This window comes from Bicyclus anynana, chromosome Z, assembly GCF_947172395.1.
Source record: "Bicyclus anynana chromosome Z, ilBicAnyn1.1, whole genome shotgun sequence".
NCBI lineage: Eukaryota > Metazoa > Arthropoda > Insecta > Lepidoptera > Nymphalidae > Bicyclus > Bicyclus anynana.
The window spans coordinates 10729310-10754570 of record NC_069110.1 but is presented as its reverse complement, the minus strand read 5'-3'; the positions used below and the strand labels follow the sequence as shown (position 1 = coordinate 10754570).

At 38.1% G+C, this 25261-nt stretch overlaps 1 protein-coding gene across 1 annotated transcript; it reads left to right on the top strand.

Annotated features, from left to right (window-relative positions):
- Nucleotides 1–35: 35 nt before the first annotated feature.
- Nucleotides 36–25089, top strand: LOC112047788 (SET and MYND domain-containing protein 4). The gene is made up of 15 exons (XM_024085032.2): nt 36–337; nt 2047–2305; nt 4254–4434; nt 5424–5571; nt 6015–6167; nt 7446–7583; nt 8333–8540; nt 10146–10338; nt 11220–11316; nt 15956–16142; nt 17945–18092; nt 18788–18925; nt 20218–20297; nt 20668–20744; nt 21424–25089. The coding sequence occupies exons 1-15, from the start codon at nt 192–194 to the stop codon at nt 21617–21619; spliced, it is 2349 nt and encodes a 782-aa protein (XP_023940800.1). The 5' UTR covers nt 36–191; the 3' UTR covers nt 21620–25089.
- Nucleotides 25090–25261: the final 172 nt, after the last annotated feature.

The window sequence follows — 25261 nt, the reverse complement described above, 5'->3', positions numbered from 1 at the left end:
CTATGGCTACATTTGACATTTGTGGACTGTGGTCTGTGGTGGTCTGTGGTCTTGTGTACATAGTAATAAAATCTTACTGCTTCTAATAATTTTAAAAAGGAAACTGATTTTTCATTCCAAAATCTTTTAAAATACCTAATTTATTTAGCTATTATTGGAGACCCGTTTGTAGAAAATAAAGTTTAAAGAAAATGTACAGTGTTGGGTTACCTGAAGATTGTGCGAAACAATGGGAAATTTTGTTGTTGTTATTATCCTCTGAAGAGAAAAAAATCGATCGCACAACTGAGGATGAGATCGATACAATGAATTATTTTTACAATAACGAAGGAGTCAGGTGCGTACACTAATTATAAAAATATATACTGTTTGTTATTAGGTTTATTCAGCAGTGGCGAAGAATTATTAACGTTATTAAGGATCTATTATTTAGTAACCTAACACGTTAGGCCAGCGGTTAGGCTATGAAATATCAGTATTTCATAGCATTTCTTTCTTTCTAGAAGTTCAGAATTCTAAAGAGTGCCAAAGTTTTCAGTACTCGGTGTTGGGAAGCGATGTGGGTGCAGCTTACGCCTCATGTTTAGACTCAACGATCTTCTTCTTCTTCTTTCTTCTGGGCCGTGTGACTGGCCATTGTACGTGGGTCCTTAGATGTAGGTTCCCGCTGGATTCACTCCATATAGCCGAGCTTGCTCCAGAAGCTTAGCAGGCCGCCCAGGTCGCTATACCCAACTGAGCACAACATGTAGCGATGTCTCGTTTTCCTGTTTTCCTCCATGCAGGCTCTGCACAGAGAACTGACAGCCATACCTAGAATTGAAAGATCTTTGTTTAGCGGGCAGTCAGCAACTACTGCTCTCACCTTATCTTGTTTGAGTTGCATGAGTTTCTTTGTTATCCTTGGGTGAAGGTCTGGAAGTGCCTCTTTTGTATGTTTACATGTGGTTATGCTGACCCATAGTTTGGTGTGGGTGCTAATGATTTGATTATATAACCATGTTTCGTACTCACTGAATGATATAGGTACTATTGGTTCGGATCCTACTAACTTTGTGGTCGTGGCGCGACGCGCCAGTTTGTCTGCCGCTTTTTCACCTAAAATTCGGCTGTCTCTCTAGATTTTATAATATTAGATTTGTTACGTGCCTACAAAATCACACCTACGTGTACCTAAAAGTGATTTAGCTTCTTCACTAAGCGCACACATGCACATTTTTATGTTTACTTACATTATATATATAACTAGATATATATACTTCCTGAACACAAAACTCGACATTGAAAATAATATTTAGGGTTAAATAAGTTTAGTTGTTTACTATGCGACTAAGTCAAATTAAGACGCCACCCTTGTTTGCCATAGTTTAGTCGTGCTTGTGACATATGTAGTATTAAATCTTTATTTGGACTTGTCTGGCTCATAGTGTTTTTTGTGATACATAACAACCTGTTAAAAATTTCTTTTTCTAGGATGTATTGTAAACGAATCTTGGCTGAGTTTGTTGTGGGCTCTTCTCGGACCAAGGCATGTTTGGAACCCTCGTAACTTTTTTTAAGTTTTCATTTTTGACTTTACTTACCACCTTTATATCATGACATAACTTGAAGTGCTTGTAAATTAAGTAAAATCTTTTCTACTGTCAGTCTCTAGCTTAAGTGATAGAGTCTAGTATCTTCATGGGCTTTGCTTGAAATTTTCTCTCTACCACATAAAGGACCTGGCACCTGCACGGTGAATCCATGGATTGCTAAAATATTTGTCTCTGTTCATGTGAAGATCATTTAATATTTTACATATACCATTGTTTACTTGTAATGTCTGATACAATGTGTGGTTCTCTAAACACATAGATTATACATGTTAGATTTTGTCATCTGGCCCTATTTTTTACGTGGGGAAATTCTCATGGATACCTTCTCACCATGGGGAGGCAACAAGAACACTAAAAGAGTTAACAACTCAAGGACTTATCTCAGGGTGACAAATTTTTGTCATCTGATCGTAGCCTTATTCTCAGAATCTGATCAAGATTTCCCTTACAGAAAAATCTTACTTCATTGGTTGAAACAAATGCAAAATGCGTATTGTAGAAAAACAAGTGAATTAGACACAGCTTTAAAATGTGATGATATTTCTTTACTGTGGAGGCAAAAAGGCAATGACAAGTTTCGAACCAACTATGTAGAAGAAAGTTATAAATGCTACACAAACAGTGTAATGTATGCTGAACACAACAGTCTCATGTATTCACTCGCTCTAGCAAATAGATCTGCTGCATTACTACGAATGAAGAGATTTCAGGTAAATTAGTGCAAATTATTACTTTTTACATACAGGTCAAGGTATCATATTAAAGCCATACCATACATGAGAAATTCATTTTTCCTTATAACTAAATGTTCTTGAATTTTTCTGATTTTTTATAGTGCAAAAAAAAACCATTAAATCTTAGATCATAAAATTGGTCCAAATTTCTGTGTTGTCTTAAGCAGCTTAACTTTGTTTAATATTAATTAATAGCTTCAATTTATTTTTATAAAACTAACTATTCAATTATAAAACTAACTAAACATAAATTATACATATCATCAATGATTATTTATTACTATTTTGTGCCTACAAAATCACAGCAAAAAGTGATCCAAGTTTAGCGACTCCTCGGAACAATTTAGTATTAACTGACATTATACATTTATGTTTATATAGTTTTTACATTTCCTAAAAACAAATCGACATTATAGACAATATTTTATGTGTTTAAATAAGTTGTTTAAGAAGAAAGGACTAAATGAAATTAAGACAATTATTCACAATATATACAGGGTGCTCGGGAGTATTCCCTATAACTCTAGGATTATATTCTTTAAGAAAAATTAATTATAAATGTCTAAGGAATGTGTGTTCTAAGATGAATATTTTCAAAATAAAAAATATTTCTTCTGTAAATAGCTCTTCAATTGTGTCCCTTATAATATTATAACCTAACCAAACTTATTCATTGATAAATATCATTAAGTAGCTTACTGGTCATGTGCGGAGCGCCAGTGTCAATATCTTTCGATATTTACAGTATTACACTATGATTACGGATTTTAAAATACAAGGATAGATAAAGGCATGTGTTGCATGGATAGTCTTTTTCTAGGCAAAAAGAATTGTTATGAGGTTCGACTCCTATAAGTGGACTTGTCAACACCTTGAAGTTATGGGAAATACTCTGCAAAACCTATGTATCTATCATAGCTAGACTAATTTGCCCACTCAGGGATAACAAGATAAGTTTGTCTATGTATTACTCTCACTTTCATCTTATCACATCAAAAGAGATAGCATTAATATCACTTTCTCTTAAGTTGTGTTGGAACAAAAGAGAGATAAATAGACTTTTACTCAGAAATTTACTCATTATCTCTTGATATACATCTTAAGTCTATTGCGGAGGAATTCGTCTGAGTTCTTTTTTATTAATATTACTATTTAAATGCTGTGCTGGAATGGATGAAACTTCATCCCATTAAGTAGTACAATTACGCAACTCGCAAGCAACCAATAAACTACAGCCACATATAACAAAGAATATATTTATTGCCACTATAACTACTATTCAGCCTTACTGAATTACTGATTACTAATAACAATGAGTAATAATAACAACAATCAATGCTAATTACTCAACACAATAAGTAATTATAATAAACCAATGGGTTCCTCTGATAAAAAACATTCCACTTCTCTTGAGTCTTTCTTACTTTTTCCAATTAATGTCAACTTTCTATTAGGAAGTAATCCAACAAAGTTATGCCATCACACATGAAACAATCTGCCATTGATATTCTTGAAATTTTTGCTACAAATCTAAAATATATATGATATGCAATGATATTTTATCCTAGAGATAGAACAGTAGCACATCAAAACTGAGGCGGCGGTGAAATGTGAAATTCACATTTTCGCGCCTCAGTTTTTTTCGTTCATTCACAATCTGCATTATAGATTCGTCTTCATTCACAATCTATATTATAGATTCTCTTTTTACAATTGTGTATGGGAATAAAATTCGTAATAGTTAATGTGATCGACCTATCAATCGAATATGGCATTCCCATCCTTTTATAAATATTCGAAGCATTATCAATTTATTTTAAGTTTTAAAAAGAGTATCAATGGCTAACACAGCACGAGCAGCTAGTGTTTTCTTTATATTATGTTGTGGCAAGGACATTATTAAACTAAAATGATTTTTTACCAGGAATGCCTATCCGATGTTGCATTGGCCATTGAGCATGGTTACCCAATAGAACAGCGGCACAAATTGCTTCTACGCCGCGCCGATTGCCACATCGAATTACAACAACGAACCGAAGCCCGCGTGTCACTCGATTCTGCCATTCAACATGCAATTTCCCTTAACCTTTCTGCTTCAAATGCTTGTAAGTTCTTTGTATTGTTTATTAAGATTGTTTTTTTTATTCAATGAAATCTTAGCCCTTGACCGTAGTCTCACATGATGTTAATTGACAATGCATGCTATGATAGACTCGGAAGCTGGCCAACTTGGGAGAGAAGTTTATTCTACCTGTAACTCAGATGGTTTTTGCATGGCATTGTATTGCAATGCTAAATCACTTGCCGTTACTTCTTTGCCAGTAAGGTAACTAGCCTACTAGCTAGCTAGCTAATGTAACTTTAATTTGATTCTTTAGTTCGTAGCAGACTAGAAACCTGCGTATTATGCCTATGAAAGCACCTAAACATTGGTATTGGAAAAAGTGTAAAAAGCTTTTCTCAGATATGTGTACTAAGTACAAACGTCTCCAAGGATACTATCCCTTTCTATATCCCACAAAGTTCCTGTTAGGTCACTTGGGTTATAATTCGTTGGAAACGCGATGAGCTTTACGGTCTATAAATTCATCATTATCAACCCATATTTGGCTCACTGCTCGAGTCTCCTTTCACAATGAGAGAGGTTAGGCAAATGGTCCACCACGTTGGCCCAAAGCGGACTGGCAGACTTCACACATGCAGAGAATTCAGAAAATTTTCTAGTATGCAGGTTTCCTCACAATGTTTTTCCTTCACTTGAGACATGTGACGTTTAAATTCTTAAAATGCACCCAACTGAAAGGTGGAGGTGCTTGCCCCGGACCGGATTCGAACCCACACCCTCCGGAATCGGAGGCAGAGGTCATATCTACTGGGCTATCACGGCTCACTTTAAATTACTAGTATACTACATAGTACATACATGTGTGTGTTGTCCAGATATATTTATCGATCGATCGATCATATAATGCCCTACTATCAAAATTTTCAAAATATCTTCAATGTAGGTACTGACTTTCACCTGTTACGGTTTTATTATAAGTATAGATTTATATGTAACACTGTTTAACAGCTTTATTAATTGTTCTTTTAGTGGAATTTGAACGACACATAAAAATATTGGAAAGGAAACTAGAGTCTGTGAAAGAAGATGGCAGCACAAATGAAACAGTTGTTCTTCCTGACTGGTATCGGGGCGTGAATCCCAACTTTAATGCAGCTTCTAACGCCATCGAATTAAGGTAATTATGATTATAATATTACTTGAATTATAGTGCCTATTTTAAAATGTTTGCTTACATAAATAGCTGCATATATCTCTCCCCAGTCATTGTTATGCCATCATCCTATGCCATATAAGAGTGAGAGAATAGATAATGTGTTTTTGCACATATTTGTACTCAGTACATAGCTTAGTTGAGATGAGTTGAGTTAACTCACGCAAAACACGCAAATTCAACCTTAAACTCAAATCATAAGGTTGAATTTGGCATTTATTGAATATTGAACTATATTTAAAAGCCTTTAGGTATAATTTTCTCTACCAATAATTCTCAAACCGTCAAAGCAAAATTGTCCAGTTTTAAGTGAAATTTTCTACATGATTGTGCGTCCTTTTATTATAAAAGGTTAAATATATATAAATTAATATATTTTAAATTAATATATTTTTTAATTGTAACAGACGCAGCGATTCGGCTGGCAGACACGTAGTTCTTACGGAGGGCGCGCAACGCGGCGACGTCCTGTTCTCAGAGGAGCCGTACGCGTGGGTCGCCCTGCCCTCCGAGGAATCAGTATGCGAGATGTGTTGCGCGGGCGACATCAATCCAGTGCCGTGAGTCCCGACTATCCCACTAATACAATTAGCTAGGAACTCCTTCCTTATAAGGAATAAATTAGGCTGATTATGATAAGCGAAAGACCCGCCAAATTGTACCTACGTGATCTACTCGCAGAATTGGGAAGATCCGCAAAAAACTAGTTGGCTCGTAACGTAACTCAACGAGTCGCAACGCTGAAAGTGGACGGGGCTCATAGTTTAAAGCGCAGTGTTGGCCGACCAGTTGACCTGATGACATCAAGCCAGTCGCAGGGAGTCGCTGAATGCAGGCAGTTTAGAATCGTAATGTGTGGAAGTTTCTTCAAAAGATCTATGAAATGCTGTGGACGTCCATCAGCTGATGCTTGCCCACAGGAATGGTCTTCTAGTAAAGTGTAATTTTTTGTGTGTTTACAACAAAAATTTTAATAGCAGCCTGGACTTGGGAAGTTGGGGTTGGTACACCCTGTGCCTCGGAGAGCACGAAAAGCCGTCGGTCCTGCGCCTGATCCTTCACTGGTCGTGTCGGTCGACGGTTCCATCGGACTACGAGAGTGAGGGAACAGAGAGTATACCTGTGATTAGTACACATTTCATCATCATCATCATTATCAGCCGATGGACGTCCACTGCTGGACATAGGCCTCTTCCATAGACTTCCAAACAAAACGGTCTGGAGCCGCCAGCATTCACCGGCTCCCTGCAACCCGCTTGATGTCTTTGGTCCACTTAGTGCACATTTGTCCACTATAATATCTCCTGCGTTAACCATGTACGCAGGAGATATTATTTATTTCATCATTAGATGACTAATCTAATGGCCATATCTAAACTCCGTGGCTTTTAAAAAAATGTTCTGGAGCATATTGTTACGAACTAGCGTTCGAGGATTTGGAATTAAACACCTGGTGACTCTTATTAGACTTTTTTCCACTCCCTAATCCAAGTATCAATACACACTTCCAAACGTAGGCAATTCGTAGTCCAAAATCGTAGCCGAGTTCATTATAGTTCACTTGTATCGCTGGTAACTCTTGATGTTCACTTCACTTTGTTTCAAAGTTAACTGCCCCGATCGGCGTCTCCGTCACCCACTCCGAACGCTTCCAGATCATTCTGGGGCCGTGCGCGTGTTGTTTATTCCACGGAGTTCGCCACATGAAAACAATAACAATAGACAAGCGATCAAAACAACACGAGTTGTAAACAACTCGATTAAGCGATAAAGAACCCTATGTCTCTAGTAATAGGGTTCTCCATAACAATATTATTATTATTGTTTCTCGTTTGCAGTTGCAACTTGTGTTCGCGCAGCGTGTACTGTGGGGAGAGGTGCCGCGCGCGCGCCGCGCAGAGCTTCCACCGCTGGGAGTGCGTGGCGGCGCAGTGTGCCCTCTTCCCCACTATAGGCATCGCACATTTAGCTTTAAGGTTGGTCTGCCCTACACGTGCCGTTTAAAGAACCCAATTTCCATACAAACTTGGGCCCAAATTGTATGATTGATACAGAGCAGAAAATTGGCCATAAATTAGTACAATTAGGGTTTATCACGAGCAGCACTTTGCCAGCGGCATCTGGCAACTGCATGCAGACTGCAGTCGACTGCAATCGTCGACATCTCGGCGGCCGACAGTAGTCAACGACAGTCGACTGCAGTCGTCGGTAGCTGCTCGTGTAAATGAACCCTTAAGGAAAACTCATGACCTCGTGAGGGCTATTTTCAAAGAAACATTTGCCGAATCAGTTAAATTACTTGGTACCAACGACATACATTGTACCTACGGTACATAGACTAGATGATCACTGTCATTCTTGCGGCTCACAGAACTGACAAAAAATTATATGAAAACCTGTCAAATAGTTGCTCCCCGCCTAGCATTGGGAACAACTTTTATGCGCCGTTTTCTCGAAACATAAATGCAATCTATACAATATAATGTCGTTGCTTGGTACAGACGGAAATAAATTCGTATCCCTTTATATAAAATTCATTGTATTATCAGTGTACAACTGACAGGCGACAGTCTTTTAAGGATTTGATACTAACTAAACACATTAATGCAAAATACGAAAACATATATTGTCAAATCGATAGGAAAAATCTTCAAATCGTTTTAACAAATACTTTTTGAAACTAATGGTTTTTTTTATCAACATAGGATTAAACATTATTTTTCAGGGTTTTACTTATAAGTGCACACAATGGCTTCCCAGAGCCGCCGCGGCTTCTGCCCAAGCCTTCATCGGCGGCAGAACTGTTCAGAAGTTACGCACAAGTCGACAATATACAAATATATAAACAAGATTCGCCCTCGTTCTATAGGATGTTCAATCTTGTTACAAACTTTGATAAAATGAACAGGACGGATTATGTACAATATGCCTTGGTGAGTGTGATATGCACTATACTCAGCCTTTCTTGATGAGTACTGTTTACCAACAAACAAATTAAAAATGAGGGTATAAATCACTAGTCATTTCACACCTAATAATAATTATATATAACTTGTTCTTAAATTAATAAAAATAAAGGAGATGGTCCATTTTAGGTCCACTCTTGTACCCCGTATCATTAAAATTTAAAAAATACAAGGATCTTATTAAAATTTATTGAAGTGAATTGATGAAATGAAATAATATACTTATTAGTGAAAAAGTTATATATTAAGCAATTATTACAATTTAATGAAGTTTTAAACATTACAACGCGCACAAGGTTGGGAACAAAGAGAAAGCAACATAGACAAGACAACCAACCATAGACAGCGAATTTATGTTTTTTTTTTAATTTTGAGTCTATTAAATCTAACTAAATAAAAAGAAATAAATAAAATAAAGATTTTGAGTTATATCAGGATGGCGCCCATAGAGCAACTATGACATGACAATTGACAGCAAACGTCAAATCGATTACTGCATTGAAAACGTCATCTATCCGCCATTATTACCCATATTAATGTTGCATTTCTTGGGAGATAATAAATATTATTTCGAAAGAATTAAAGTAAATTCGTAGATTTGTATAATCAAAACTAGTTAAATAAAATATAGGTTAGGGTACAATGAGTGATCCTGGGCATCCATACAATTTTGGGCCATCTCCTTTGATTAATAAGTCTAGAACAATTGGATATTGATAATGTATTTTATATCATATTTTATAAACTAACCATACATAATGTAAACTAAATAAGTTATGTAATGACATGCGTTTTCTACTTTCATTTCTAATTTGTTTGTTGGTAAACAGTACTCAAGAAGAAAGGCTTTAGTATAGTATTTTTTATTTTAATGATAATGTACACTTTCAATCCCTGTTTCACCCATTCTATTAATATTTTCGCCCATTCTATTTCTTATGTGTAATAAATAGTCCACACAATCATTTTACAAAACATGAATGATTTATATTAAAAAAAACTACAACCCCTATTTAACCCTTTCGAGGTAGTATTTGGAAAATCTTGAACATTTTTAGTATATTTTTGACAAGTAAACAATGGTATGTTTTGCAAATGTAACTTGAAAAATGAAGGACTTTCTATACAATCTTTCAACCTCTGTTTCACCCCCTTCTGATTTAATTCTTGCAATTGGTTGCTTGCCTAACTGTCAAAGCGAAGCTTGACTGAGGCCGCTAGTTAATAAATAAAAAAACTAAATAAGTTTAACCTATAACTTGTTTAAGCCGTGATAGCCCAGTGGATATGACCTCTGCCTCCGATTCCAGAGGGTTTGGGTTCGAATTCGGTCCGGGGCATGCACCTCCAACTTATATAAATAAACTAAATTAAATATCACGTGTCTCAAACGGTGAAGGAAAACATCGTGAGGAAACCTGCATACCAGCGAATTTTCTCAATTCTCTGCGTGTGTGAAGTCTGCCAATCCGCATTGGGGCAGCGTGGTGGACTATTGGCCTAACCCCTCTCATTCTAGAGGAGCTCAGCAGTGAGCCGAATATGGGTTGATGATGATGATAACTTGTTTAGACAGCGACAATGCTGACCCTCTACTTGGAGAACTACACTTCGTTCTTCGAGTATCTACCGAGTAAAGTGCCGCTCAGTGCGGATACTGACGAGATGCGACTGTTCGGTGCTGCCTTGCTGCTGCGCGCGCTCGGGCAGCTGGTGTGCAACGGTCACGCCACGCTTAGCCTCGCCACCGTGGACGACGATGACGGTACGTAGCCTGTTGGCCATGTGGCACGTCGATTCTCTTTCTACAATCGCAAACGCTTCGAAAATTAAAACGTGTATGGGAATGATTGCTATCGACATGTCACGTGATCGAGTTTTCGATCGAAACTGTCATTCCCATACATTATTTTAGTTTACGAAGCACTAGCAGACGCCCGCGATTCATCCGTGTGGAATTTAGTTTTTCACAAAACCCTCGGGAACCATTAGTCGAGGCTTGAAAGAGTAACAAACATTCATATCATCAAAATCATTAGTTTTTTTGGAATAAAAAGTAGCCTATGTGTTAATCCAGAGTAAAATTTGTTTCAATTCCAAATTTCAGCCAAATCGCTTCAGTAGTAGCGGCGTTAAAGAGTAACAAACATCCAAACGAACATGGTGTTTGTAGAAAGACAATCGACGTGCCACATGGCTACAGGTCCTGCCTCGCTTTTTAAGCCAATTATTAAACCAGAAGAGAGAAGAACCGTGATAGCCCAGTGGATATGCATATGGCATGCACCTCCAACTTTTCAGTTGTGTGCATTTTAAGAAATTAAATATCAAGCATCTCAAACGGTGAAGGAAAACATCGTGAGGAAACCTGCACACCAGAGAATTTTCTTAATTCTCTGCGTGTGTGAAGTCTGCCGATCCGCATTGAGCCAGCGTGGTGGACTATTGGCCTAACCCCTCTCATTCTGAGAGGAGACTCGAGCTCAGCCGAATAATAAAAAAGGGTTGATAATGATGATGATGATGATTAAACCAGATCGTTATTAATACATCATATTACCATCTCCATATACTCTGTATTGGCCGGTGGGTTTCCCCTTTATATTCAATAATAATAATAATAAAATAATAAATGCTTTTACTCAGGGCGCACAGTGAGCGAGCGCGAAGTGCGACGTGCGACCGCCATATTCCCCTCCGCAGCGATGATGAACCATTCGTGTGACCCCAACATCATTAATACGTAAGTATAAATTACAGCTAGCTCAAAATCCCCAAGGTAGCAAATTTCAAGATTGGTTTTATGACAAAAAATAATGCTACCTGTAATGATGACTCTTAGTTTATATTGTCGCAAAATTTATATATTAATAAACTTTGACAGGGCAGTGCACAGAGTTTCCAAGTCTTGCATTTGAAAATAATCATCCAGACATGCTCTTTGGTACACTTTTCAAGACAATAGACAGAGAGTTTAGTAAAATTTTTAACTTTAAACGCATTAATGCTAGTCAAAAATTAAAGTTTAGCGAATGGGCTACTGTAGGCATTTACAAAAGTAGAGACAAACTGTACGAGTTGTACGAGGAAAAACAATATACTCAAACGCGAACTTATTTAGATTATGTCAAAAGTTACTCAAAAATTTTCAAACGTGTTTGTATTCTTGCGAAATCGTTACACATCAAACAGAAAATAATTGAGTCTGAGAACAAGATACAAACTACCTGGAATATAATTAATAGAGAATCAGGAAAAATCAAACCGCGGGATATCAGTTTTGAATTAATTGTCAATGACAAAAAGGTAAACACTGATATCGAGGTTGTTAATGCCTTTGAAGATTTTTTCCAGAATGTTCCTATCTTGTTAACTGATTCACTAGATTCGTCTGCTACGGAAGCCCAGAGATTATTAAGAGGCAATGTTAAAGAGTGCAACGTTCTTTTTGAATTTCACCACATAACTGTATCAGACATTAAAAAATCTTTCAATTTGTTAAAATTAAAAAGAACCGGAGATCTGTGGGGCATGTCAGTGAAAGTAATATCTAATATAATTGATGTAATTGCTCCCCACTTAGCCATTATTTTTAATGAATGTGTGGACTTAGGTATTTTTCCGTACCTAATGAAGCATGGCAAATTGATACCACTTTTTAAATCAGGAGACAAATCAGATCTTAATAATTATAGACCGATTACAATATTGCCAACACTTAGCAAGGTCTTTGAAAAAATCATATTAAATCAACTTTTATGTCATTTTAATTTAAATAACTTGTTTCATCCTGAACAGTATGGTTTTACAAAAGGTCGCAATGCAACTGATGCAGGGGCTAAACTTTTAAAACATATTTATGAAGCATGGGAAGGTTCTAAGAATGCTATTGGTGTGTTCTGTGATCTGTCCAAGGCGTTCGATTGTGTTGACCATAACACCCTTCTACTCAAGTTAAGCCACTATGGCATCAAAAGTGTTGCACTCGATCTCATTGCCTCTTATCTCAGTGATAGAACGCAGAAGGTATGCATAAATGATATAAAGTCGCACGGTTCCACTACCATAATGGGCGTTCCACAGGGTTCAATTCTGGGTCCTTTTCTATTTTTAGTGTACATAAACGATTTACCATACCATGTCAGCGGCATATGTGAGATTGTACTGTTTGCTGATGACACATCCTTAATTTTTAAGTCCGACAGAAATAAAGATAACTCTGACGACGTAAACCGTGCCATATCGCATGTGTCGCATTGGTTCACTGCAAATAATCTACTTTTGAATGCCAAGAAAACTAAATGTATTGAGTTTTCATTGCCAAATGTTAAAAAATTAGATAAGTCTATAATGATCGATGGTGAAACACTGGAAATGGAGAGTTCCACAGTTTTCCTGGGAGTGACCTTGGATTGTAAACTTCAGTGGGGTGCTCATATAGAAAAACTGTCTGGTAAACTTAGCTCAGCGGCATTTGCCGTGAGAAAAATAAGACAGTTTACTGATGTTGATACAGCTAGGCTTGTTTATTTTGCGTACTTTCACAGCGTAATGTCTTACGGTATTTTATTGTGGGGCAAGGCTGCCGATATACAATCTATATTTGTTCTTCAAAAAAGAGCAATTCGAGCAATATATCAATTAAAATCACGCGAGTCCCTCCGTCAAAAGTTTAAAGAAATAGGTATACTAACAGTAGCCTGTCAATATATATATAACAGTATAGTATATGTAAGACAAAATATTAATTTGTACAAACGAAAAGGAGATTTAAACCCACATCTTACTAGACACGGGCATAAGTTAGTTATTTCTGCATATCGTCTCCAAAGAGTAAAAAAATCTTTTGTAGGTTTGGGTGTACTCTTCTATAATAAGATCCCCAAGACTGTGATGGACCTGCCAATGCATAGCTTTAAGCAATGTGTTAAAAAACATCTACTTAGTCGAGGGTACTACAACATTGATGAGTTCCTTAATGATAAAGATGCTTGGAGGTCGTTGGATCATCTTCCACCTTCACACAGAAAGTAAAACTATAAAAAATGTAAACAGTAATTGTTATTAATTGTTAATTATAATACTGTATGAATTTTTCAAAAGAGCAACTGTTGAGTTTCTTGCCGGTATCTTCTCAGCAGAACCTGCCTTCCGAACCGGTGGTAGAATCTTTACAAATAGTCAACTGACGTGTCAAAAGTGCTTGTAAACTGAGCCTACTTGAAATAAATGATTTTTGATTTGATTTGATTTGAGTTCTATATTTTTTTTGTAATATTGCTTCATAATGGATATTTAGCAGAAAACTATCATTCCGGGAACGTTTTTCTAAGTTGGATATAATGAACAAAAACAAAAAGAAACACATAATTTAAGCGTTGTCAAATAGCATGGGTATATAATGTATCAGTATTATATATATATATATATAATCTATAGTGAAAACAAAAGACATGAAATCTTCTACTAGCAAAATACGTCAAAAAAATAAACAAATTGCTATTACAGTGCATAAAATTCAAGATATTTCATATCATTAAATGAAAATAATGAATTTTTTTCCAGTGTAATATTTTTTTTTTTTTCTAAAAATTGCTCAAATTATACGTATTTTATTCAAATTTTGTGTTGTTCCCGGAAATGATCAGCCGTTCCTGTAATGACAAAAATGTTAATAATGCGTAATGACGATATTGATATTATCTATACTAATATTATAAAGAGGTAAAGTTTGTAAGTTTGTAAGTTTGTAACAATTTTTTGAAATGGGGTAATCTTCGGAACTACTGGACCGATTTTAAAAATTCTTTCACCAGTAGAATGCTACGTTATCGGGGAGTGCTATAGGCTATATTTTATATTTCTATCATATATAACTACTGAGTTATCGCGGGTTTTCTCTTACAGGTCAGACCGAAAAACTTACTTATTCGCATGCGCTGCCTCAACCATTGCGTATAACGGAAATAAATGTATGGAGGCTTTTTGAACCTTTAAAAGTTCTACAAAAAAGTCCGCGACACCATATATCTATCTTTTATATTTTAGCAGATATAGTACCTTTAGTACTTTAATAAATTATTTAAATTTTAAACTAAGGTTTACGTCATTATTTACACAACTAAACTTAAATCCTTATCAAAATGAATTATTTAATAATCACAAGGATATTATAGAGATAAGATTTGCCCTTTACAGTATGTTAATTAGTTATATAGTTTCGGAGATAATACAAAATTTGCTGAGGGTAGGGATAGGATAGAGGTAGGGAAGGGGTAGGATAAGGTAGGGGTAGTGTAGGGTAGGGGCAAGGTAGAGGTAGGGGAAGGATATGGAACGTATAGGGTAGGGGAGGAGTAGGATATGGGTAGGGTAGGGTAGGGTAGGGTAGGGTAGGGGTAGGGTACGGGTAGGGTAGGGTTAGGGTAGGGATAAGGTAGGGGTAGGGAAGGGTTAGGGTTAGCGGTAGGGTAGGGGTAGGGTAAGGGTAGATTAGGGGTAGGGTAGGATAGGGTATGGATAGGTTACGGGTAGGGTTAGGGTAGGGTAAGGTGGGAGGAGGGAAGGGTTAGCGTTAGCGGTAGGGTAGGAGTAAGGTAGGGGTAGGGTAGGGTAGGGTAGGGTTGGGTAGGTTTACGAGCAGGGTAAGGTAGAGGTAGAGAAGTTTACATCAATTTTTACGCGGACGAAGTCGCGGGCGTCCGCTAGTAAGGTATACCTTCCGACCCCACACCCATTTCGAACCCACACCCTCCGATTTCGGAGGGAGTGGGTTCGAATTCGGTGCGGGGCATGCACCTCCAACTTTTCAGTTGTGTGCATTTTAAGAAATTAAATATCACATGTCTCAATCGGTGAAGGAAAACATCGTGAGGAAACCTGCACACCAGAGAATTAACCTGCATACCAGAAAAACTTAAAACTAAAGTTAGGTTCCAAACGCGCCTTGGTCCGAGAAAAGCCCACAACAAACTCAGCCAAGGTTTTTTTTTGTTTACCACCATTTTACAAACTTATTTTATACTGAGCACACAGTCGTATATTACAGTTTAACATCAAGCTCACAATAACAAACAAACTCTTCAGCTTTATAATATTATCTATACTAATATTATAAAGTTTGTTTGTTTGTTTGTTTGTTTGTTTGATTGAACGCGCTAATCTCAGGAACTACTGGACCGATTTGAAAAATTCTTTCAGTGTTAGATAGCCCATTTATCGAGGAAGGCTATAGGCTATATATTATCCTATTCCTACGGGAACGGGAACCACGCGGCTGAAACCGCGCGGCGTCAGCTAGTCATTAATATAATCATGAACACTATAATAAGCCTTTCCCGAAAGCTTGCGTTTAATGATATGAATCCACTACGCTATTGCAGGTTCTACAAGAGCCGGCTGATAGTTCGCTGCGCGCGCGAGCTGTCGGCGGGCGCGGAGGTGCTCAACTGCTACGGGCCGCACCGCGCGCGCGAGCCCACCGCGCAGCGCCGCGCGCAGCTGCGGGCGCAGTACATGTTCGCGTGCGCCTGCTCCGCCTGCAGCGACGCCGACAGGAGGGACTTCGCTGTACGTAGTGTTACGCTGAATTATCGTTATCAACCCATTTCCGGCTCACTGCTTAGAAAGAGAGGGGTTAGGCCGATAGTCCACCACGCTGGCCCAATGCGAATTGGCAGACTTCACACACGCAGAGAATTAAGAAAATTCTCTGGTATGCAGGTTTCCTCACGATCTTTTCCTTCACCGTCTGGGACACGTGATTTTTAATTTCTTAGAAGACACACAACTGAAATGGTGCATGCTCCGGACCGGATTCGAACCCACACCCTCTGGAATCGGAGACAGAGGTCATATCTACTGGGCTATCACGGCTCTCATCCACTGGGCTATCACGGCTCTCAAGCCGCTTACGCTGAACTTTATATGCAACTAGCTGACGCTGCGCGGTTTCACCCGCGTGGTTCCCGTTCCTGTAGGAATGCGGGGATAATATATAGCCTATAGCCTTCCTCGATAAATGGGCTATCTAACACTGAAAGAATTTTTGAAATCGGACCAGTAGTTCCAGAGATTAGCGCGTTCAATCAAACAAACAAACAAACAAACAAACTCTTCAGCTTTATAATATTAGTATAGATGAATATGCAATTGCTATCATCATCATCATATCAGCCGATGGACCTTCCAAACATCACGGTTCTGAGCCGCCTGCATCCAGCGAATCCCTGCGACTTGATGTCGTCAGTCCACCTGATGGAGGGTCGACCAACACTGCGCTTTCTGGTGCGGCTTGTACGCGTACACTGAATTATGTTCCTTAACCATTGCTACCATCATGTCAGCCGATGGACGTCCACTGCAGGACACAGGCCTTTTGTAGGGCCTTCCAAACATTACGGTTCTGAGCCGCCTGCATCCAGCGAATCCCTGCGACTCGCTTGATGTCGTCAGTCCACCTGGTGGAGGGTCGACCAATATTGCGTTTTCTGGTGTGGCTTGTACGCGTACACTGAACTATGTGCCTTAACCATTGCTATCATCATATCAGCTGATAGACGCACACTGCAGGACACAGGCCTTTTGTAGGGACTTCCAAACGTCACGGTTCTGAACCGCCTGCATCCAGCGAATCCCTGCTACTCGCTTGATGTCGTCAGTCCACCTGATGGAGGGTCGACCATCACTGCGCTTTCTGGTGCGGCTTGTACGCGTACACTGAACTATGCGCCTTAACCATTGCTACCATCATGTCAGCTGATGGACGTCCACTGCAGGACATAGGCCTTTTGTAGGGACTTCCAAACATCACGGTTCTGAACCGCCTGCATCCAGCGAATCCCTGCAACTCGCTTGATGTCGTCAGTCCACCTGGTGGAGGGTCGACCAACACTGCGCTTTCTGGTGCGGCTTGTACGCGTACACTGAACCATGTGCCTTAACCATTGCTACCATCATGTCAGCTGATGGACGTACACTGCAGGACATACGCCTTTTGTAGGGCCTTCCAAACATCACGGTTCTAAACCGCCTGCATCCAGCGAATCCCTGCGACTCGCTTGATGTCGTCAGTCCACCTGGTGGAGGGTCGACCAATACTGCGCTTTCAAGTGCGGGCGGCTCTTTGAACTATGTGCCCCGCCCCGATTCAGCTTCGGAACGCTAATTCGGTTGGCCATACGTCTTTGATGGTGTGGTGGTAACTAGCCATCGCCGAAGCCAAGTGAACTGTGATGTGTGTCGCAATGAACTGTAAACTGTGATGTGTGTCGCGGTGAACTGTAAACTTTGATGTGTGTCGCAGTGAACTGTGATGTGTGTCGCAGTGAACTGTGATGTGTGTCGCAGTGAACTGTGTTGTTGTGTCGCAGTTGGTGTTCAGCGCGTATTCATGCGCGGGCTGTAAAGGCCCGGTGTGGCGGCGCGGCGGGCGCGCTCGCTGCGGACAGTGCAAGGCGGAGCTGCACACGGAGCGCGTGCTGGCGCAACTGGATCGCGCCGACGAGCTGGCCGCGCAAGGTATACACCATTCATCATCACAGCGTTGATTGATTGACGGCCGCGTGGCGCACTGGGTAGTGACCCTACTTTCTACATCCACGGCCGTGGGTTCGATTCCCACAACTGGAAAATATTTGTGTGATAAGCATTGGTGTTTTCCAGTGTCTGTGTGTATTTATACATTATATAAGTATTTATATGTAGTATATAATTGTACTAATATTATAATATCAACTATTTTAGCACCCATAACACAAGCTACTCTGTATGCTTACTTTGGGGCTAGATAGTAATGTGTATTGTTTAAGTATATTTATTTATTTATTTATTTATCACATCGTCTTTATCAACCCATGTACGGCCCACTGCTGAGCTCGAGTCTCCTCTCAGAATGAGAGGGGTTAGGCCAATAGTCCACCACGCTGGCCCAATGCGGATTGGCAGTCTTCAAACACGCAGAGAATTAAGTAAATTATGTAAAGTATGCAGGTTTCCTCACGATGTTTTTCCTTCACCGTTTGAGACACGTGATATTTAATTTCTTAAAACATACGATACGACGATACATAACATATGATGTTATTTTTCGCTTTTTTGTTTTTTTTTTTTGTGATTTTGCAGTCGGTTGATTATTTTTTTGTTAAAAAGATTTTATTGTATTAATATGTTTGAATCTGATAAATAATTTTATTTGATTGTTGAATAACTTGCAGTGGAGCAAATGAGCAGCCTCGAAGAGAAGTGCGAGAAGCTGCAGGCGTCGTACAGACTGAAGCAGCAGGTGTGGCACCGACACCACGCCTCGCTGCGCGCCGCCGCCGACCGCCTCGCGCGCCTCTACGCTGAGCTCGGTCAGTAGCTGAGTTTACCGCATCATTCCATTTTTTACACGCTTTATATTAGCTTTACTTGTAACAATGTATATAAGAGAATCTTGGAATTTTGATTTGACCCACTTCGCGGTTTTCGATTCGGATGAAATTTTGCACACGCTCTGAGTTCTGATGACTGAGTTATGATACATACAATACACTTTGACCATTAATAACAGAACTTGCCTCGCTAACCGTTACCCCTCTGGCAAAGATCAAAACTCAATGATCTAACGCGTTTATAAAAACTGTTGCTATAGAATCGATGTTTCATTGCTGTAATCGTTTTCGTCGTGTAAAGAGCTCCCTAAAAATGCCGTCTTTTGTAGTTGAATGGCATAAAAACTGCCAAAAACTTGTAGTTTAGTAAAAGATGGAGTAACATTTAATTTGTAAGTATTTTTACCTAAAATTTAACAAATTTGTAATAAAAACAATTTCTAAAAAGAATCGATTCTTTTGACGGAACAGCAAAAATCGATTAAGTAATCGAACATTCTATGTATATATTCTGTGGACAGTCTAAGCGATGTGTTTGTTAGTCTGTGTAAAAATTACGCGTGTGTGTATTACGAGTCAAATGTATAGTTGTGTGTAGTGTATGGACACAGAATATATATATTGGTGTTAAATATTTTCTATGTGTGAGTTTACCTCGTCCCCCTCAAAAAACGACAAACTTTTTTGTTGATGAATTTGGGTGCAAAACAGGTCCATAGTCTAAATGGTCAAAGACAATACATGATTAGCTAAGAAACGTCATTACAAATCCAATATGGCGGCCTCCCCAAGAAACCTTTCGGTTTCTACACAACATCACGGCTAAATCACTTGGCGGTACGACTTTGCCGGTAAGATGGTAACTAGGCACAGCCTTCCACCAGCGACATCATCCGCTCTTAGACATCCTTAATCCGACCCTGTCGCAAAATCCATTAGCGGACATTTCATAATTAAAAACTACATTTCCGAAATTTCATAACCATTCAAAGATGAATCGTTGAGGTCCCGAGGTGCTGGAATGGTGACCCCGTACTAGAAAGCACAGTATCGGTCGACCCCCTACTAGACGGACTGACGATACCAAGCGAGTCGCAGGGATTCGCTGGATGCAGGCGGCTCAGGCTTGATGTTTGGAAGTTCCTACAAATGGTCGAGATCAGAACTTCAGGCGGCGTTCAAACTCTGGACCTCTCAAACGAAGTTCAAGCCCTCCGTGGATCAATTTAATTTGTACACAATTATTCATTTCTCCAACATTTATTCCACAGGTGAATTTGGAAAAAGTATGGAGCTCATAAAGCAAAACATCCAGAGCTTAGAATACCAGTTTGGATCCTTTAGTGTAGAGGTATGGAATATATAATAGTTATATTTAATTAATATGATTTTCATTTATGTTCTACCAAAATTAATAAAATAAATTTTCCATGAAGTTTTACTCTAAAGGTCAGTCAGACTTATAAAAAATATTAGTGAATCAGATGTGAAGTATCGGCCCAAGTATTTAAATTTATTAACAGCTGGGAGCATAAGTACATTGGATTTAATCCTTTAACTTCCTTTTAGTTCCTGAAACTAGGTTCCTTACCTCTGATGGCGCAGAACTAAGTCAGACTTTGTGAACCCTTTTTTGGATTTGGAGCTTATTCGAAGAATTGATTGTAAAGATGCCTACATCATTTGTTAGTTATAGTTGTTTTTTTAATTTCTTTATTCAGGTCGCTCACGAACTAAGAAAACTGTCCGACGTTATGTTAGAGAGAATACTCAACACTCCACAACACTTGGAACACAGGTATGGATGTTAGCACACATAGACAATTTTGGTATGATTTATTTGATATTAATTAAATGTCAAATCGTCCTTATTACAATTTTACTCTCTAACCATGATTTCGTTTTTGCAGAGTGTGATTTACGATTTAGCTCCATTAACCTCTTATAATAAAAGGACACACTCATGTACAAAATTTCGCTTAAAAATTGCGCAATTTTGACAGTTTTAGAATTATTGGTAATGAAAATTATACTTTTAAATATAGTTCAATATTCAATAAAATCCCTAATTCAGAGCAAAATCAACCTTACGGATTGAGTTTAAGGTTGAATTTGCAAATGAGACTACTTGAATTGAGTGCCAAGAAGTTGTGTTTGGCACTCATTGATGGGGGATGTTTTTTGGTCGCTGATTGTGCCTCCACTTTTTAATTGGAGATAGATGTTTAACTTCAAAAAAACTACTTGACTGTAACATAGGTTATATAGTTTATCCCCGTATTCCCACAGGAACGAGAACTAAAAGTGCCTTTTTGTACTGACAATTGCATCAACATATTTTATAATTACAAATGTTTAAGACAAAAGAGAATGCATAACCGCTAACTCATGACTGTACATATCTTGGTTTTTAGAGGGTGCTCATAGCGATTGGATTTGTCGACTGAGAGCAAAACTTATGCTTTTGTGTTATACAGGGAATGGTGTTTGGAAGCCAACAAAATAATAAAAAAAGCTGTACAGCTGATGGAACTGAACTACGGATCGTGGGAGCCTTTGGTAGCGCGACTCAAAGAACAGCAAGAGTTCGTGGCGGCGCTGCTCGCTAAGAGCAGTACTCCGGACGCCGCTAACTGCATCCACCATAACCTGCATTACAACTTGAAAATATAATAACCAAGAAATATGAGCAGTGATACCTTATATTAGATTCAAGGCGGAAACACATTAGTGACATCCGACGCCACCCGACGTGACGTGCCATTGCCGTGACATTACCAACACGCGATTCCACGACACGCTAGCAATTTTTCAAGTCAGTTGAAAACAGTAGAGGGTTTTATAGTGTTTTTATCTATGGTAGTAATGTGTATGGTTGGTTGTTGCAGTTGCGTGCTATGGATTTAATAAACAATATCAATGAGTCTGATGAATATATGATGCAAATTTTGGAGATATGTATTGTCCTTAAATTAATTAAGAAAAAACGCGTTGCGTGTGCGTGCGTCACGTGGCATCCATCGGGTGTTAGATGAGTGTCTCTGGCCATATAAAATAGTATGATTTCATGGAGCCCAACACGCGTCAGGTCACGTCGGGTGTTGGTAGTGTGTTTCCCGCTTGGCAAAAAAGTGTAGAAACGGAACTAACTTTTTCCCCTCTTACAACACTGTTCAACTTGTCAGTTGTTAGTGTCAAAAGTCAAAGTAAAATTAATAGATTGTGGAAAATTATCGGCTGTGAACTAATGTTATTGTGGCACAAGATGAATATGACAATCCGTAATGGTACCTGCCAAGTTATATATATCACGTTTTTAGGAGATGTCTGGCAGAATTCGAAGCCAATTCGTTGTTGTCGGATCTGGACAATGTTTACCGAAGAACGGCTGAGATGAGAGATTTGTATTTATTTTAGAGTAGGTACTATAAATGTTGAGCTCTGAAGTATTTTACAATATTGACATGTTTTTGAAGCTTTTAATAAGTGTTTTCGTGATAATTTTGTCAGCTTTGATATAGATACGTTTACGTTGTCAATATTCGTGTTGCCATATTGGCGATAATAGCGCCCCTATTAATTTCTACTCTTTTTTGCGAAGTTATAGAATAGTACGGCTGACAGGCGTCACTTTAAATTTCAAACCAATTATAGAAGGACCAGTATCGCAGCCATAATAATCAAGAGCGTAATTAACTGTCATTTTTTGAGGAAAAAATCTATTCTATAGAGACAGTTTTTATAAGATCGTTGATCATATACTTTGACAGTAGGGTCTAGCGGGTCCTATACAATAATTGGTCTGAGTTATGATTGTATATTCGGATTGTAGGCAAAATAATATACGCCTTCATAACATCCGTCTCTCTAAAAACATATTCATAATATCGAATATCGATTGTATATTCGATGTTATAAATAGTGGTATACTTCATACTCTGTCAACGCTTCAGATAAGTAGAGTATTTTGTGTTATTGACCATTGACCTCTTATATTAAAAGGACGCACAATCATGTAGAAAATTTCACTTTGAAACTGGCCAATTTTGCTTTGACAGTTTTAGAATTAATGGTAAAGAAAATTATACCTAAAGACCTTTAAATATAGTCCAATCTAAACTAATATAATAAAGAGGTAAAGTTTGTAAGTTTGTCACATTCTTTAAATGGGGTAATCTTCGGAACTACTGGTCCAATTTCAAAAATTCTTTCACCAGAAGAATGCTACATTATCGGGGAGTGCTATAGGCATATATATATATATATATATATATTTTTTATATAGGTATCATATATATTAGCCGAGTTATCACAGTTTTTGTCATACAGGTCGGACCGAAAATCCTCTTAAACAGACTTATTCGCATGCGCTGCCTTAAATATTGTGTAAAATTTAAATTAATGTATAGAGACTTTATGTATCTTTAAAATTTCTACAAAAAAGTCCGCGACACCATATATCTATCTTCTATGTATTAGCAGATATAGGCACCTTTTGTGTTTTAAAAATTATTAATTTTATATACATAGATTTACGTCATTATTTATACTACTAAACTTTAATCCTTAATAAAAAAAAATATTTAATAATCACAAGGATATTATGGAGATAAGATTTGCCCTTTACAGTATGTTAATTACTTAAATAGTTTCGGAGATAATACAAAATTTCTAAAAGACGCAGAAATTCCGCTATATGACGCCCCGCGCTTTCATTTACGTAGCTCCCGTTCCCGTGTGAATATGGGGATCAAACATAGCCTATGACACCCGCAAATAACGTAGCTTTCTATTGGTAAAACAATTACCCAAATCGGTCCAGTAGATCCAGAGATTACCTCCTACAACCACACAAACTTTACCTCTTTATATTATTAGCATAGAAGTCTCTATTTCCCTTGGTCATCACACCACTCTCGAAGGGCTGAACCGATTTTGCTAAGGGTAGGAGTAAGATAGAGAATTTATAGAGTAGGGTAGGGTACGGGTAGGGAAGCGTAGGGGTAGTGTATTGGTAGGGTAGGGGTAGGTTTCGGGTAGAGTGGGGGTAAGGTAGGGGTAGGGTAGAGGTAGGGGTTGGGTAGGGTTGGGGTAGTGGTAAGGTAGGGGTAGTGTAGTGTAAGGGTAGGGTAGTAAAGTTGACATCGAATTTTACGCGGACGAAGTCGCGGGCGTCCGCTAGTATTCAATAAAATCGTAAATTCAGAGCAAATTCAACCTTAAGGATTGAGTTTGGTTGGAAGGTTGAATTTGCAAATGCGACTACTTGAATTGAGTGCCAAGTTGAAGTGAGTTGTATTTGGCACTCATTGAGTGGGGACGTTTTTTGGTCACTGATTGTGCATCCACTTTTTAATAGGAGATCGATGTTTAACACTTATAAATTCCTCGCACGTGGTTACATAATATATAGACATTTAATTATTTTTTCAAGACTTAAAAATACTGAGAATTATTATAATGGATAGCAAATAATATGGAACTAAAAATTTTTGTCATGGCATAGCATTTTACAGTCCTATGCAGTTCAATGATGTCTGTCATATAGAAAAAAGTATCATGTTAGTTGACTGGACTATAATTTACTATTACAAGATGTATCTACCAGACTATATGTAAAGCACATAATAATTATAGTCACTACAAGCATTATGTAATTGCACATAGTTTGCACAGTAGGAAACTATAAAACGACAGACAAATTACTGTAATGTTTTAACTGTATGAAGCAACGAATTATAATCTGTAAATGGACGAACTATAATTTAAATATTAATTTTATAGTAGTTATTTATCACATAAATGCGAAAGGTCACTTTCTTCATGAAATTTTGAAAACCAACATACAAAGATGATATTTGGCAAGAGGGTGTTTATAGTCAGGACTTACTAAGAACAGATTTTGCGACAGGGCCGGATAAAGGAAGTCTATAAAGGCACTCGCAAGTTTGTATGAAAGTCCTTCATTTTTTAAATTAGATAACAAACTTAGAAATAAATTAAAAACCGAAATATATTGTTTAATAAAAGTAGCGTTTCATTTTTACAGTCCTTTAGTATGTATATATGTATTTATTGAACTTAAAATATATACTTACAAATCAAAATGTAACTTTATTTTGATTTGTAAGTATATATTTTAAGTTAATAACATACATCAAAATTGAAAAGTTCCCTTGAAAGTTCCCCTCGATTCCTCCAGGATCCCATCGTCAGGTCATGAAGACAATGGGACTACCTCAGGCGTATACCCTTACAAGTTACAACAAAAAAAAAATTAAATGGTCTTCGAGTAGTCGCGTAACATATCTATAT